General features: G+C 63.1%; 1 protein-coding gene across 5 annotated transcripts in view; it reads right to left on the bottom strand.

The window, feature by feature from the left end:
- GRAMD4 (GRAM domain containing 4) overlaps positions 1-15,055 on the bottom strand; it is a 72,438-nt gene extending 57,383 nt beyond the window's left edge. The window contains exon 1 of one of the 5 annotated variants that reach the window (XM_078449290.2): positions 14,853-15,055. In XM_078449290.2, coding sequence (XP_078305416.1) covers positions 14,853-14,881 — 29 coding nt within the window. In that variant the 5' untranslated portion in view covers positions 14,882-15,055. Of the gene's footprint in view, positions 1-2,376; positions 2,605-2,638; positions 2,796-13,429; positions 13,543-14,852 lie in introns of those variants that run through there. The other 4 variants (XM_078449293.2, XM_078449297.2, XM_078449292.2 and 1 more) reach the window with 4 other exon arrangements.
- Positions 15,056-15,565: the final 510 nt, after the last annotated feature.

The raw sequence follows: 15,565 nt of genomic DNA, 5'->3' as shown, positions 1-15,565 counted from the left end.
CATACCTGCCCCAGCCTCGAATGCTCCTCAGGTGTCGCCTCCCCAGCCCCCGCTCTGCCCAGACCACTTCTACCTTCAAGGTTCAGCCACAAGAAGAGGGTCAGGGAGGAGGGACGCCCCCGGGCAGATGTCTGGCCCTACCGACACAAGACAGTGTGGTGCGACACAAGACAGTGTGGTGCGGGCCCAAGAAAGGCCTCCCCCAGGAAACGGGCAACCCGGGAGCTGATCTCCCGCTGGGAGAACCTTGTTACTCGGGGGTTATCATCAAGGTCCGTCCCCGCTCCTGCTTTGCTGGCGAGCTCGAGGGCACCTCTCACGTTGGAAATAACTGAGTGAACAGACAAGAGGGTGCTGCGTGACTGCTGCGGGCGGCTCCAAGGGCCAGGATTCCTCCAGGTCTGTGAGCCTGGGGCCCCGAAAAGAGAAAAAGATCCGGCCCACAAGTCTCCCTTCCTAAAGGTCTCTCCCAGCCCCATACACGCTACCCCAGAAACTCAGCCCCACACCTGCCTCCCCAGCAAAGGGTGCTCCACGCGGCCCCCAAGCTGCCTTCTGCAAGCGGCAGGGGAGCCCCCCATGAGAGGCGCTCAAGGAACATTCCCTAAATGGACAAGAGCGGCAAATTCCCCTCCTCATCCAACCTCACCCACCCCAGCACCTCACACCAAGGCTGTCACAGCCAGAAGGGCCTGTTCAGCTTCTGGCTTCAGCTGAGGTTTGAGGGGGGTGGGGGGGGAAGCTGGGCAAGTGGGAAGCCGGCCATGGCTCACCAGCCAGGATTCACGAGGATTCTGTAAACACTTCCGGAAGGTTACCTTTCGCTGCTGCTAAATGAAAGGCTCTGCAAACCACATAACCGTCAGCAAGGCTTGCAGGTTCCTTAAGGAGACACGCTATTTCCAAGCCTTTGAGACAACAGTGTAGATAAAATCAACTCCTTTTATGTTTTTTGTTAAAATGGCTTCTTTTGAGAAAACCTACACGGAGAGATTTCTCATCTAGGTTATTCTGGTGCTCGAAAATAATCACGGAGTAGGGTTTCTCTCTCCTAATTACACAGAATTTAGGACAAAACATTCATGTAGGTGATTCTGAAATACTTTATAAATGGGTCATAACAGGCTCTTTTTATCCCCAGCATGTTTGGGACGCAGCAGGGCCAGCCTCTACGCGCAGGGGAACGGGCCACAGGCTGGTCCCCACAGACGGAAGGCACGCGAGTCAGTGACGCTCAAGATGGAAATCCCGCTCCGAATTCGGGGCTCCTGCAGGTGTAACCGACGTGGTTCCCAATCGGAATGGTAAAAAGATCCCGGAGAGAACATGAACCTGGTTGTGAATGACCGTGTTAGCTCTAAGCGAGGCCACGGCTGACCTTTCTTGCTAGGACTCAGGGCCAGCAACTCACCCAGCAATCACACAATTAGGCAGCCAACTATTGAGAAAATACACTCTTGCCTAACTTAAAAGGAAGCTCATCTGTCAACTAAGTCTGCTGGCGGGAGGACGGGGAGGTGGCCTCACGCCCCAGGTCAAGGGTCCCAGGGGCGGGGGGGGGGGGGGGGACTCAGGTGGGCAGGCATCACCTCCTCAAGCACGCCGAAATGCCCTCAGCCAAGTGGTGGGGACTCTTGGATGAGGGATATGGTCCCTGCCCCCCGGTGGGGCCCGCACTTATGGGCAAGGTCCCAATGTGCCAATGCCACCTGACAGTTCCTCTGTCCCTCTGTGGCCACAGCTAACTGTAGAGTGCCGGGGGTGGGGGGGCGGGGAGTAGGGACAGGACACAGACCTTTCTGGGGTGTGTAAGCTGGGACACCAGCAACGACTCTGGCAGCACAGGCCGCACTCAGATTTGGTGAGAGTTGGTAAACCCGCAGTCCACTTTCTGACACAGCAGTAAGGTTAATGTGTTTTAGGTCTGGGATCAGAGCACGTAGGACAAAGAGGGATTCCACAGTCACACGCTGGGAAGAGGGAGGACGCAGTGACCTGCCTCGGGGCCTGTCCGTTCTGGGGTCCCTGCCTTCTCCGGCTGCTTCTCTAAACGAGACCCCGGACCCACGGCTGTGCTGGGACAGACACCGTGGGCTCTCCCTGCCAACCTCTCAGGCCCATCCCTGCCCGGCCACGGCCTCTCTCCTGTGCGCCTGGCCCGCACTTGGTTCTAAGCCCTGGGTTTCTTCCCTCCTCTCCCCCTGCCAAGCCGCACCCCACCCCCACCCCAGGCCCCTCAGGAGGAGCAGCCCGCAGACACCCACCGACCAGGCATACGGGCGGCAACCCCCGGCCTAGGCCACACACGCACAGAACTACGGCGCCCCAGCCCCAGGAGCGCCACCTTCTCGGACGGGCCCCCCCCCCCCCCCACACCTCCAGCACCTCCTCGGCTCTCTGCCAGAAGACAAGGGGTCCTGCAGCTCCAGGGGGACGCAGAGCAGACACAAAGGGCTGGACCCGGGGCTGCATGGGTCACGCTCCAGACTCTGCCCTTCCTGCCTCTGGGAGGAACCCAGAGGCCTGTTCAGGCCACCAAGGCTGATGCAGATGTGCCAAGGCCCTGGGTGACAGTGGCCTCTCTAATCACCCAGCCTCGCATCTCTCTGGCTGTGTGATCTTTCCTGAGCCACCTCACCTCTCTGTGCCGGCCCCTCCAGCTCTCAAATGGGGCCATTAGCAAAGGAGACCACGGGTGTGAGACCTGGGCCCCCGCGGCAAGCTCCAGAGTCCCCGTTACCACCATCGGGCGGCATTTCTGTGCGAGCCTTCCTGCTCCAAGTGCCCGTCCTCCCGTTCTTTAGGGTTCCTGCCCCACCCCCAGCAAAGCTCCCGCCCCCTCAGAAGCGGTGACACAGGCTCCAGGGGCAGGGACGGCCCAGATTAGCGAGGCCTCCCTGGCCCCGCCCCGCTCCGCCCCCAGGGCCTCCGCTCCAGGCACCGCCCCCTGGGCTGGCTCAGCCTCCAGAGGGCAGAGCGAGACCAGACCGAGCCAGACCCCAGACAGCACCCTCCAGCAGATCCCGCCCCGCTGGCTCCGAGTGGGACAGCAAGGGCAGGGCAGGGAGCATCATGGTCGGCCCCTGGCCTCCCAGCGCTCGCTGGCCAGGTGCGGCAGGCACCTGCAAAGATGGCCCGAGCCCGAGCCCCCCCTCAAGGAGCTCACGGTCTAGCGGGGGAGACCCACGTCCTCTGATGGAGGGTCAGGTGACAGGGAAGAATCTGACACCCCGGCTTTCCCGACAGGGTTGGGGAGGTCCGTGCAGAGCCGGGGGGCCCTCGGCACACACACACACACACGAAGAGGGCAGGTCACCCCGAAAGCAGAGTTTAGGGTCCCCCTGAGGCCCGCAGCGGGTAACAAATAGGACAACTTCAACCCTGTAAAACACCTAAATGGGCCCAAAAGGTGTGGCAGTTGGGACACAGCCAAGGGCACGGGTCCCGGGGGCAGCCACTTACCATGACCTTTCCAACCCCACTTACTCATCTGCAGAGTGGGGACCGTGAGGCCACAGCCAGGTTTGTTGTGGGGGGTGTCACCCACCCACTCACCCTCTCCCGGGGTGCCCTGCCCCCCCCACCAGACCGGCAGGACAGCATGCTGTCCACGCATGGGCCACGTGAGGTGGGGACCCCGGCATCCAAGACTCCCTCCCCCAGGAGGCTCCGGGCCTCCCCAAAGATGGCAGCAACTCTGCCAGAGGGTCAAGGACCCCGGGACCAGGGCTGCAGCTCCGGAAGCAAGGCTGGAAAAACCTCCCCACTCATGGAGCACCTGCTGTGTGCCCAGCCCCCACCCAGCATGTGGCCCACCTGCGGTCCCTGCCCTGGGTCGGCAGGAGCTCTGCTCTGGAGGAGAGGTCAGTCACCAGCCCCACGCCTCCTAGCGGAGCCGGGACCCGGGACCCGGGCAGAGGAAAGGCTTTAGCACCAGCCAGGCCTGGGCCACAGCTAGGCTCTGCCCAGTCTGTCCCCTCCTCTCAGGACGAGCAAAGCCCAGCCTGTGTGACAGTGGTGTGGGGCTCGGGAGCCTGACGAAGGACCCTGGGGAGAGGAAGGGGCCGTTTCAAGAACTGCAGCCACCCACCTCCCCGCCACGGGAGCATCTGAAGAGTGCCCACTCCCGGAACACGGCAGGTGGCTACGAGCTGTGGAAGATCAGGCGTGGGGCTTTTCAAAGCAGAGAAACGGGCTGGCGAGGGGCCACGTCTCCCCGTTTCTGGCCCAGCCCGCAGACAGAAGCATGAATCCCCCGCTTCCCAAGAACCAGGCGGGCCCGCCTCTCACAAACGCTAGCCGACCTCCACATCCAGGAGCCCCACCATCTCCCTTCTCGACACTGTGCCTTCCCAGCACCACCGGGGAGATGCCCAGCGGCACCTCGCGCTCCCCCCGCCATCAGACTCCCCCGCCATCATGCCAGGCAGTCATGAGGCTTCCTGGGCCTCCCTCCCGGTCTGGCAGCGGCCGGGGGTTGCTGGGGCTGATCTCCCCGGGCACGCGGTGGTGCCCATCTGCCGCCGACACCTGCCGGGCCCCTCCTGACCACCACGGACCCCTTGCCTCTAGGCTCTCCCAGCAGGGACACGGACGGCCCCTCCTGCCTTGCCTTCCCCTCCAGTCCTCACTACAATCCCGCCAGCGGCCAGCAGCTCCGCCCAGCCTGGATGCCCAGGGCTTTCTGGTGGTTGAGTCACATCTCACTTCCTCTCCAGCCAGCTCAGCAGCAGCGAAGTCACGTTCTCCGCAGCCTCCAGTGTTTGGCGGGCTGGGCCCTGCTCTAAGGACCAGGAAATCTCGCTCCTTCGCTTCTGCCTTCTGGTCCAGCACCTCTGGGTCCTTACCGCTACCCTCCTCCTCCACACCAGCCCGCACACCACCTCCGTCTCGCACGCGCCTGCACGCACACACTCAGATGCTTACGCTTGCTTGAACTTCCTCGTGGAATGCTCGCGACACGATTCACACTCCTCCCTGCATTCTCAAGCATGGGCTGTTGAACAGAGGCTCTCTCTCCGTTCCGACCCAGGATGCGCCCAGCGTGCCTGCTCTACGCTCTGCCAATATGACACCCTGGTCGCCCATCGGGCACACCGCCGGGGAAAGACACGCGTTGTCCTCCTGTCCAGCAGGGACTCCGACCTTCCTCTCTGGATGGAACGAGAAAGGGGCTGCAGCTCCCGGACACCCGACCTGGGTGCTGACGCCAGCAGACGGCCCCCACGACACGCCCACAGGGGCCTGGAAGGGGCACACGGCTCAGCCTCAACCCGCCGGCACCAGGCGGCGATGCCCCTCGGGACAGCTGGGCACCCCTCCACCCCGCCCCCACATGTGACCCTCACACTTCTGCTTCCTGGACGCAGGGCTTGTGAGATCATCCACGCACCTCGCTGCCACAGGGCACCCCCGTCAGGGGGTGGGTTTTGTGGGAACCCTGCAGGTCGCTGGTGAGCCTGGTGCTTCTAAGAGTGAGACTCTGAGTCTTGTGATAATAAACGTTTGGACCAGAGGCCGGGCCGGCATCACCCCCAGAGCAGAGCTGACTGTGCCTGTCACACGGGACCCAGCAGACCCACAAACGTCAACCCAGAAAGAAGCAGGGATGCAGGTGTGGCACAGCAAGGATCTGGGAGGGGGACCCCAGCGGGGGAGCCAGGCCAGCAGGGAGACACAGGCAGCGGGACCACGGCACGCCGGCCCCACATCAGGCCCCAGGAGCCTCACTCCCAGGAAGAGCCGCTCGGGCATAAGAGCACCCCCCCCCCCAGCCCCACAGAGCCCCCACTCAGTGAGCCCCTGGCCAGTTCCACCAGCCTCCTTAGATGCCCCCCAGGGGACCAGGGGAGACTGGAGCCCCCACACCACAGCAGGGAGACAGGAGCTTTGAGAAGGCCCAGATGGGAGGCCCAGGCAGCTGGCCACACATCCCACAGCACCCCCGGCACGGCCCGGCCCCAGCAGATGGGGGCACGTGCCGGCCGGATCTCCAGGAGCCTTGCACGGAGCTGACCTTTGGTAAGCTGCCCCCACAGGCCCCCACCAGAGCGGGCCCAGGGGAGGGCAGAATGCTGGCTGGAGGCCTAGCCCGGCCTACAGCCCCTCCTCACTCCTCCCCGGCCTAAATCCCCCGTGTCCCTCCAAATGGGCTCCTGTGGCCCCTTCTCACCCCGCCAGGGGTCCTCCTGACCCCCAGGCGGGGCGGGCTGTTGTCCCGCGGCCCCCACCTCGCTCGTCCCTCCCGCCACGTGCTCCTGGAGGCAGCGGCCTCGCTCCCCGGCACAGAGCAGGTCCTTCTCGGCAGGTGAGAAGGCACGGACGGGCACGCGGCACAGGCACCACGCTGTGGGCTGGGCAGGTGGCCGGAGCCCCCCCAGGTCCCCAGCGGGAGCTCTCCCGAGAGCGAGAAAACAAGACCGGCTCCTCTGAGGCCCCAACAGCCTGCGTGGGAAAGGGCACAGGGCCGCTGCAGATGGTGTGGGGGCACGGCGCTCCCGCCCACCTGTGCGCCGCCCCAAGCGACAGTCACCCTCGCTGCCCTACTCACCGTGTCCTTCCCGCTGTCCTGCCCCGTTTTCTCTCGAGGACAGCCACCGTGCCAGCCTTCGTCCGAGCCTGCCCCACCGGCCGCTGCTCTCTTCGGAAACCCCCCGACCCGGGGCCGCGCGTGGGCCCACTGAGCGCTGGGAGCCGGGCGCCCGGCCCAGGCATGCAGGCACCCCGCTCCAGGGCACCACCCCCTCCCCAGCCCTCCTCCTCCTCCCCCCCGGGGAGCCTTCCTCCCCGCCAAAGAGACCCGCACGCACGTGTGCAGACAGCCCCTCTGTGGAAACGGAAGCCAACGCGGAGCCTCACGTCTCTCGTTTCCAGAAAGGAAACTGCCCTCGGGGCCCTGCTGCTCAGGGGTGCTCTTGTGAGGGCCGCCCCTGCTCAGGTGTGAGTTCAGACGCGGGGAGAAGCCAGGCCCCACCGGGATCTCAGCCCAAGAGCTGCACGGGGTCCCCCGCAGCCTTCCTCCTCATGCTGCTGGAGCCAGACCTCTGGGCTGTGTGCACTGAGCCCCGCTTCCAGATTGCAAAGGGAGGCCGAGTCTGTGTGCCCTGCACCCGCGGGGCGGGCTGACCAGGCGCAGCCGGAGGCCCCAGCTCCCCTCTCCCCACTCCCTGCAGGCCACGGGCCTTCTTAGAGATGCGCCGCGCCGTGAGCCCCCTGCAGCCTGAGTTCTGACGGCACGCCAGCGGCCCCGCGGAGAAGCAGCCGGACGCGCAGGCTGCATCCAGGCCCACAGAGCTGCCTCCCACGGCCCGGGATAGCCATCCTGGTCCCGCTCTGCACGCCGACTGGAATGGGCCAATTAAGGAAATGGATGGCAAAATGGGGAGCCCGGTTCCCACCGCGGGATGGAAATGTCTTGATCAGCGAGGGGAGGAGGCCAGAAGGACCCACGTGGTTACGAGGGGACTGTATCAGCAGGATGAGCTCACATTTCACTTAACAGGGACACAGATGGCTCCTCGCCGAAGTCATCGGAGTCCTGGGCACATCCAGAGTTAGAGGACCTGAGTCTCCTGCCCTGCCATCTCCAGCGTGCGGACCAACGAATCCCACGGCAACAAGTGTACCAGCACCCGCCCCCGCGCCCTACCCCCCTCTCCTGTGCATGGAACCCGGCTCCTTGGAGAACCCGCGGACCGCAGGGCTGGGGCGGGGCGGGTGTGCCAGAGAGGGAGGACCAGCTCGCACCCCACCGGCTGGGGCCGAAGCTGGAGCAGGCCCCCCAACAAAGTACGAAACTCGAAACCTAAAATCAGGCCTGAGTCCCTGACGACCTAAGACGAACAAGGGACACCTGGGGGGGCTCCGTCGCAGGCGCATCCGACTCTTGATTTCAGCTCAGGTCATCATAATGATCTCACAGTTCGTGAGTTCGAGCCCCGCATGGGGCAACAGTCTGGAGCCTGCTTGGGATTCTGTCTCTCCTCTCTCTGTTTCTCTCTCTCTCCAAATAAATAAAATTTTTTAAAATGTTTTTTAATTAAAAAAAAAAGACCGAATAAATTAGTGAATGGGGTTTGGAGACAAGTCTCCCCCAGCAGAGGATTCCAAACACGGTCCGCAGATACTCGGTCCTGGGGCAGCTGGGGCCGAACCCCTCCCTCCAAGAGGGCCACACACACGGGCTCCCCCCCAGAGGGCAGCGTGGACAGGGGTGGGGGTGGGGGAGCCTCAGCCAGGTGACCGAGGCGGACACCTCGGGGATCAGTCAGGCCGACGGCAGGCGCCCTGATGGGGCGGGACGAGGAGGGCCCTTCACCTGTGGGCTTCCTCCCAAACTGGGACCCCAGTCCAAAACACCCAAATTCCAACTGTCTAAACATTCCAATGTAGAGAGATCCTACAGTATTCCTAATACTTCTCAAGGCTTCAGGATCATCAAAAACAAGAAAAACTGAGAAACCCAGCCTGGACGGGCCTCAAGAGACATGAAAACGAATTTACACAATATCCTGGATGGGATCCTGGAAAAGAAAAAAGATTTGGGGTAAGAACTAAGGCTGAGTAAACTGCAGACTTTAGTTAATAATGTGTCAACATTGGTTCGTTAATTCTAACAACATTTTCACACCAACTAACATTACCAACAAGAGAAACCGTAGACAGGACTATGTGGAAATCTCTGCGTTATCTCCGCAATTCTTCTGTGTACCTAAAACTACCTTTCAAAATACAGTCCGTTAAAACCACCACCACCAACATGCCGCCCAGGGCGGGATGGGTCACTCGGTGTCACTCGGCAGGGCACCCCGACACCCGCAGCCAGACCAGGCCCTGCCCTTGAGACGCTCCAGAGGACACGAGCAGTGAAGTTTCAAAGCCAAGTGACCCTACCATAACCATCAAGGAGCAGAAACGGTGGGGATGTCAGGGAGAGAGCCTCATGGACCCACGGCCACACAACCCCCCACCTGTAAGCATTCACTCCCAGACGCCGCCCCAGAGAATGACGGAAGGCAGGGCCCCTGTCCTCCCGGCACCTCAGGAGGCAGGTGGGTAAACAGGCAAGCACACGCAGGGTGACTAGCACGGGGGCCCATGAGGTCCTAACCCCGCGGGAAGGGGAAAGCCAGGAAGGCTTCCTGGAGAAGGCAGGGATGCTACTGGCTCAAGGTCCCGGTGCACAGCGGGCAAGCTCGAAGCGTTCTCAGACAGCCATAGCAACCAGGGGGGCGCCTGGTGAGGCGAGCTGAGCCCCCTGAGGTTCTGAGAAAGGGGGTCCGGGGCCGCTCGGGGCCACGCTTCAGAAGAGCGATCCACAGCTACACGATGCCACGCAGACGGAAACGCAGCGTGCTAAGATGAGCAGACCCCCGGTGGGGGCCAGGGGTGAGCAGTGACTAGCTGCTAAGGGACCCGGGAGGATCCCCGGGTGACAGAAACGCTCGGAAATTTGACTCGTGGTGGTGGTTGTGCAATGCAAAACCTCGGTGAATCGCGCACCTGTAAGATATGCAAATTGCACCTCGGGAAAGACATTGCAAAAACAGACGCCTCTCTGCCTGCCCAGCCCCGCCTCCCCCAGCCAGGCTCCCAGGACTGAAGCTCCTTGCGCGTGGAGCCCCCTCGGCCCCCCAGGGCCGAGCGAGGCGCCCAAGCCCGGGGCACCGTGGGGAGCGTATCCATCCACCCACTCGTTTCTGCAAGCTCACAGACCCAACAGGAGGAGGCAAGAACAGAGTCGGGAGAGATGCAGCGAGGCCTGCTAAGTGATCAGAGGCCTCTCTGGCCAGGGGAAGGGAGCAGGGATGTGTCAGACGCAGGGCTCAGCCACCCTGGAGCAGCCCTGCGGGCAGCATGGGCAGAAGGGGGCCGAGAGGGCGGGTGGGTCAGAATGGGGGCTGCGTGCCTCTCGGTCCCAGGGCGGGCGCAGAAGTGCCCCCCACCTGCACGCCATACTGGCAGGACCAGGGAGGGACTCCTGCCTCCTCAAGCCACGTGCTCACCCCAGACAGCCCCAAGCCCCTGCCCACAGGGGGACGGGCTAGAAGCAGGGCCCCTTCCACGGATCAGGGGGAACCCGACCCCGAGAGAGGGTGAGCTGTTCCCCCCACAAACGCCAAGACCCTGGACGGTGCCCAACACGTCTGGTTTCTCTCACCCACAGCTCAACCGGGGTTTGGGGGCATACAGGAGTTCTGGGTACGCCTGCCCTTCCCTGCCCCTCATCCCGAAGGAGCAGGAACCGAGCACAGTGCTTTACAGTTTCTGAGCACGCCCCACTTGAGAGAGAGGCGATACGGCTCCCATCCCGTGTCACGTACCTTTCCCCCCAGATCCGGTCTGAGTGCTGCACAACACGGCCACTCGACCCCAGCCAGTGCTGGAGATGGGGAGCACCTGCCCACCCCCACCGCTTCCCCCCTCCTCCGTGGAGAAGCTGGCCGGGCCTTCCTGTGTGCTCTCAAACCCCCCACCCCCGGCTTCTATATTCTACACCAACACCCTCGTTTACAGGTGACCTAGCTGAGGCCCAGGGAGGTTAGGCACCTTGCTCAAGAACACACAACGGCAGGATCACAACTTTTCTCTACCGAACCCCCCTGCTGTAGGTTACGAACAGAGACCACCGGTTCAAACGTGGCTCTGCCACTCACCAGCTCGTGGCCTGCACCTCAGAGAGGCTGTGACAAAGGTCAATCATATAAAGCGTCCAGAAGACTGTCAGGCCTGGGGTTGGGGACGCTCTTGCTATTGGCACATGTCTGAGAGCAGAGATTTCCTACCCTGATCCTAAACGTGCTGCTCACGTGTCTCTCACGAACCCCCAGAAAGAGCACGGCCTTAGGGGCCAAACAACTCAAACTCCCATCCGCCCTCCGCTACCTGGCTAAATGGGGTCTCAGGCCAGCCCCACCGCCTCTGTGCCTTAGTTTCTCTCAAGGCACAATGTGGCGAGAACACCTGGGCCAACGTCTGGCACAGCGGAGTGATTTCTAGGACTGTTACTAATGGTTTTTGGTTTTTGTTTTTTTCATAGGCCAGTGCTTCCTGTCTTCTGGCTTTACCACAGGGGACTTTGATCACAGGGCTTAAACATAATCACTACCCAGTCACAACTCAAACGCCCAGCAATCTCAACAATAGCCCTCAGATGGCGACTGTCATTAGTGGAGAATTATGGGCCCAGAGTCTCCACCCACCCCTCCCCGCAGGCCACACGCAGACACTAAAGGCCAAAAGAACATGGTTTTCTCTAATTAGGGAAACCCTCATTTTCTTCCCCTACCTCTGTTTGTAACAGAAGTCAGAGCAACCTTCCTTCGAGTTCTCAAGTTAACCGATTACATTTCTTCCTCGGCAGCCGGCTCCGAACCCGGGGCTGGGCTAGGCTGGGCCTGAAACAAACCAGCCACTAAATGACCACCACCTGGGGCGCCTGGGTGGCTCAGTCGGTTAATCGTCCACTTCGGCTCAGGTCATGATCTTGGGCTTTGTGAGTCTGAGCCCCGCGTCGGTCTCTGTGCTGACAGCTCGGAGCCTGGAGCTGCTTCGGATTCTGTGTCTCCCTCTCTCTACCCACCCCCCTCAAAAAATAAATAAACATTAAGAAAAAAAAATTAAACGACCATCACCTTTAGGGACCCAGGCCTCCTCCCACGTCCACCAGCCACACCTAACTGTTGAGGACTTGAACTCTTACCCTCTCTACGTGGGGTATCTGCTAGATTCTGCCCCGATGGAGACCCAGTGAGAGTCCCCACTGCTATGCCACCGAAAAGCCAAGGAGAAAAGATCTGAAGCCGCTGCAATCCCAAAGACCCTGCAAACAGGCTTTCAGCTCCCCACCCCAAAGGCCTTCCCTCAAGCGCCATGTGAGTGGACAAATCCTCATCGAGCGGCTTCCCACCGACACCCCTGTCCGTGCTGAGCAAACAGAAGCTGCTTCCCCAGCAAGTACATCTGTATTCCTCCCACTACTCACTTCCACGGCCCACGTCTCATCTCCCCCGATTCATTTTCAAATTCTTCAGGCACGGGGACGCCCCACCACATCCCCCGATGCCGTCAGAGCTCCCCCAGGGCAGCAAGCGCACACAAAAATGGTCTCCTGTCCTCCTGACAACACGTAGCAGCCGCCCGCAAGGGGAGGAGGCAGAAACTCAGAGGAGTAACCCTAACAGGTGCTCCCGAATCACTCAGGTCCCCGGCACGGCCACTAGGCAGGAGCCCCCGCCTCCTGACACGAAGAGGGCCAAATACCAGAGGCGAGGGGCCAGGCGCCCACGTGAGGGGAAGCCTACCAGCACCCCAGAGAGGAGCAGCTGGCTGGAGGCATACGGCTCCAGGATGGAAACCCCATGCCCGCACACAGCTGGTGCAGCTCGAGCTTCCAGAGGGAAACACCCAGACCAGAATCTGTAGAGAGCTGGAAGAGGTCCACCGGGGCCCACGAGGTGACGGGGTCCCCGATGGCACAACACTAACAGGGGTCACACCGTGGACACATCAAGGGAGCCCTCTGTTCTCCGATTACACGGATCCCGTCAAGACCGGCCTGGGTTTGGTGCTGGCGTCTGTCACATCTGTAACGTCGCCGTTACAGAGAAGATGGGCTGCAGGCTCGAGCCTCCCCTGGCAACGGGGCTCGCTGGGATCTGATAGCACTTTGTCTCATTCTGCCTGAGCTAGTATTCTATTCTGTTCTGTTGGACAGCAAAAATGGTGATTCAGGAAAAACGGGCCCGATTCTCTTCCTCGGTTCTAGTTGGTGAAGGTGAGGCCTAGGGAGGGCAGGGAAAGCGGAGGTCACACGGAGCTGGCAACCGCCGGTCTCCTGACACCCACTCCTGGCTGGACTTGACCGATAAGAGGCGGGCGAGGAGGGGGGCCTTGCGGCCCGCCAGTCTCGAGAGAGACCACCTGGTTCTTCCTCCCTGAGGGTTTCTCCACCCGCCTCTGTAGAAGACACAGAGTAACTGGGCTGCCCAGGGCCACAGCAAACTGACCACGACTTTGAAACTTTCCCCAATCAGTTTCCAGGAAATGCCTTTCCCGAGTGCAAGCAGACAGACGTTCCCAAGGACAGACCCTGCTCGTCCCCAGGCCGCACCACTGGGACAGCCACACCCTACCAGCCAGGGCAGCTGAGAGGGAAGAAGGGCCAAGGAGGTGGGGGCCCCCATCCTAAGGCCCTGAAGACCCCTACCTCTCCCATCCCTGGGAACAGGCTGGCATCCCCTGCCCCCACCAGGAGTCCAGCACCGTCCAGGCTGTGGAGGTTCAAGGCCCCTGCCCAATGGCCACAAAGTACTACAGAAGGATCAACACCACGGCCACGGCAGGGAGAAGGCCAGCCAGGCCAGGCCCCCTCCCTACACCTGGCAGGCGGCTTTCCAGGGTGTGCAGCAGGAAGGAGGACCAGGTTTACCTAGCTCCCAGATCTGAGGTGTCCCAGGTGACAGCCGTGGGATGTGCTTCCACCCAGCACGAGGCAGGGCCAACAGCTCAAACACACTCACCCAGCCGGACAGCGTGTCCTCGAACGGGTCCGGGAGACAAGTGGGACAGTCAGAGAAGCTGTGGCTGCTTGGGAGCAGAGGGCACTGCCAGCCTCACCCGGGTGTCCTGATCTCTGCCCTGGGTGTGCCTGGCCAGTGAAAGGCCTGCATCACCTCATCTAATCCTCTTACCAGCCCCCCTCTCCCTTTACTGGGGGGGGGGGGGGAGAAACTGAGGCACAGGGAGGCTCAAAGCCTTCTTGCCCAAGGTCATGGAGCAGGTGCACCATGGAAAGACTCCAAAGTCCTCTGTTAACTACCATGTAACCCTGTCCCTTTCCATCCCGCCAGGCTCAGACTTAAAACAACCTCCAGAGCTGGGCCACTATGGGGGATGAGACTCAGCAAGTCTCAAATTTTGCATGTGGGAGAGGCTCAGAACTCTGTATTTCCTCCCCAACCTGCACAAGGAAGGCAAGAAGAGAACCCCATCCCGCAAAAGATCTCCCCAGAGCTGAATTTTCCCTGCCTCTGGAAATTTGGGGCTGGCAGCAGGCCAGAGATGAACCTGCCTTGGGGGGTGGGGGGGTGGGGGAGGTTCCACTGAGGTCTCCAAGCCTGTGGGGCCTGCTGCCCCTCCCACCACAGATCCACTGTCAGGGGCAGGTGCGCCCGCCCACCCGTCTCTGGCTCTCCCTCCTCCCCAGTTGTAGGCCTGGACAGGGGTGCTGGCCCAGTTCTGAGCAGTGGGGAACCCAGGCTGGGGGCCGCCACACTACACTCCACCTCCTGGCCTGCAGGCGGCCCTGGGTCCCAGCAGAGCCCCACTAGCTAGAAGTCACAAACAAAGGGAGAGTAAACAGGGCAGAAAGAGGGGCGTAGGGAGGGGGCGAGTGGCCACAACTTTTTGGTGGGGTCGTTTCTGGGGTCGCACGGACCGCCGGGGTCGAGGGCTCCCACCTCCTCCCCTGTGCGCCCAGGGAGTGGATCGGAGGACGACCTCCCTGTCCCCACTTGGCCTCAGCGACCCCCGACCCGGCGACCAGCAGCACCCCAGCCCGGGCCCCGCGCCCCCTAGACGTCCTCTTCTCCCAGGCCGGCCGGGAGCCGCGGGGCGCGCGCAGGGGGCGGGGGGGGGGGGGGGGTGGCCGTGACGCGCGCTCCGGAGCCGCGCGGGACCTGGGGGCGTGTGTGCGGGGCGCGCCCGCGCGTGGCCCTTCCCGCAGGGGCGCCGGCCCCGGGCGCGGGGATGAGCGTGGCCGAGCGGGCCGGGTCGTGTCTGGCCGGCCCGTGCCCGGAGCGTGTCTGTGTGTCCGCGAGGTCCGTGTGGGCGTCCGCGCGCGCGCCGCTTACCCTGCGCGGAGATCGGGGCCAACTCTCATTCACCCGCTGCGCGGCGCCCCCCTCGCCAGCCGCCCGGCCGCGCTGCACCTGCCGCCCGCCCGGGAGCCCAGCGGCGCCGGGGAGCCCGGAGGAGGCGGCCCCGCGGGTCCCGGCCACGAGCGCGGAGGCGGCGGCGGCGGCAGCGGCGGCGGCGCCAGGTCGCGCGCTCGCGTCCCGCTGCGCGGAGTCTGCGCGCCCCCGGCCTGGCCTGCGCAGCCGCCGCCCCGCCCCGCGCCCCGCCCCGTACGCCGCCCCGCCCCGCGCCCGGCCCCGCCCAGCGCGCTACCCCGCCCCACCCGGCGCGGCCCGCTCCGGGGCCCACGGGGATGCGCCTGTCCCGGGGGGTCCGCGCGCGCGCGCGCGAGCTCGATCACGCGGCGCCACCTTTGTTTGGGTGGCCCACGTGCGCGCCCGCCACCTGCGCCCGCGCGCACGCGCAGCGGCTCTTCCGTACCGAGGCCCGCCAATCTCGGCCGCGGCCACGCGCTCCCGCGCTTCCGTCACGGCGGAAGCCTCGGGTACAGCCACGCACGGGCACGCACGCTGCTGTCACCTGCCCGAGGCCCGCGCGCGGGACAGCCAGGGGACTCGCGGGGCCCGCCGGTGGTTCTGAGATGGTGACTGCTGCCAGTCGTGACCCACCTCCCATCGGGAAACCCCACAGTGTGCACCCCCTCTAGACT

Source organism: Panthera onca, chromosome B4 (genome assembly GCF_046562875.1).
Source record: "Panthera onca isolate mPanOnc1 chromosome B4, mPanOnc1 haplotype 2, whole genome shotgun sequence".
Classification (NCBI taxonomy): Eukaryota; Metazoa; Chordata; class Mammalia; order Carnivora; family Felidae; genus Panthera; species Panthera onca.
The sequence above is the reverse complement of the archived record's forward strand: the minus strand, read 5'-3'. Positions and strand labels throughout refer to the sequence as shown.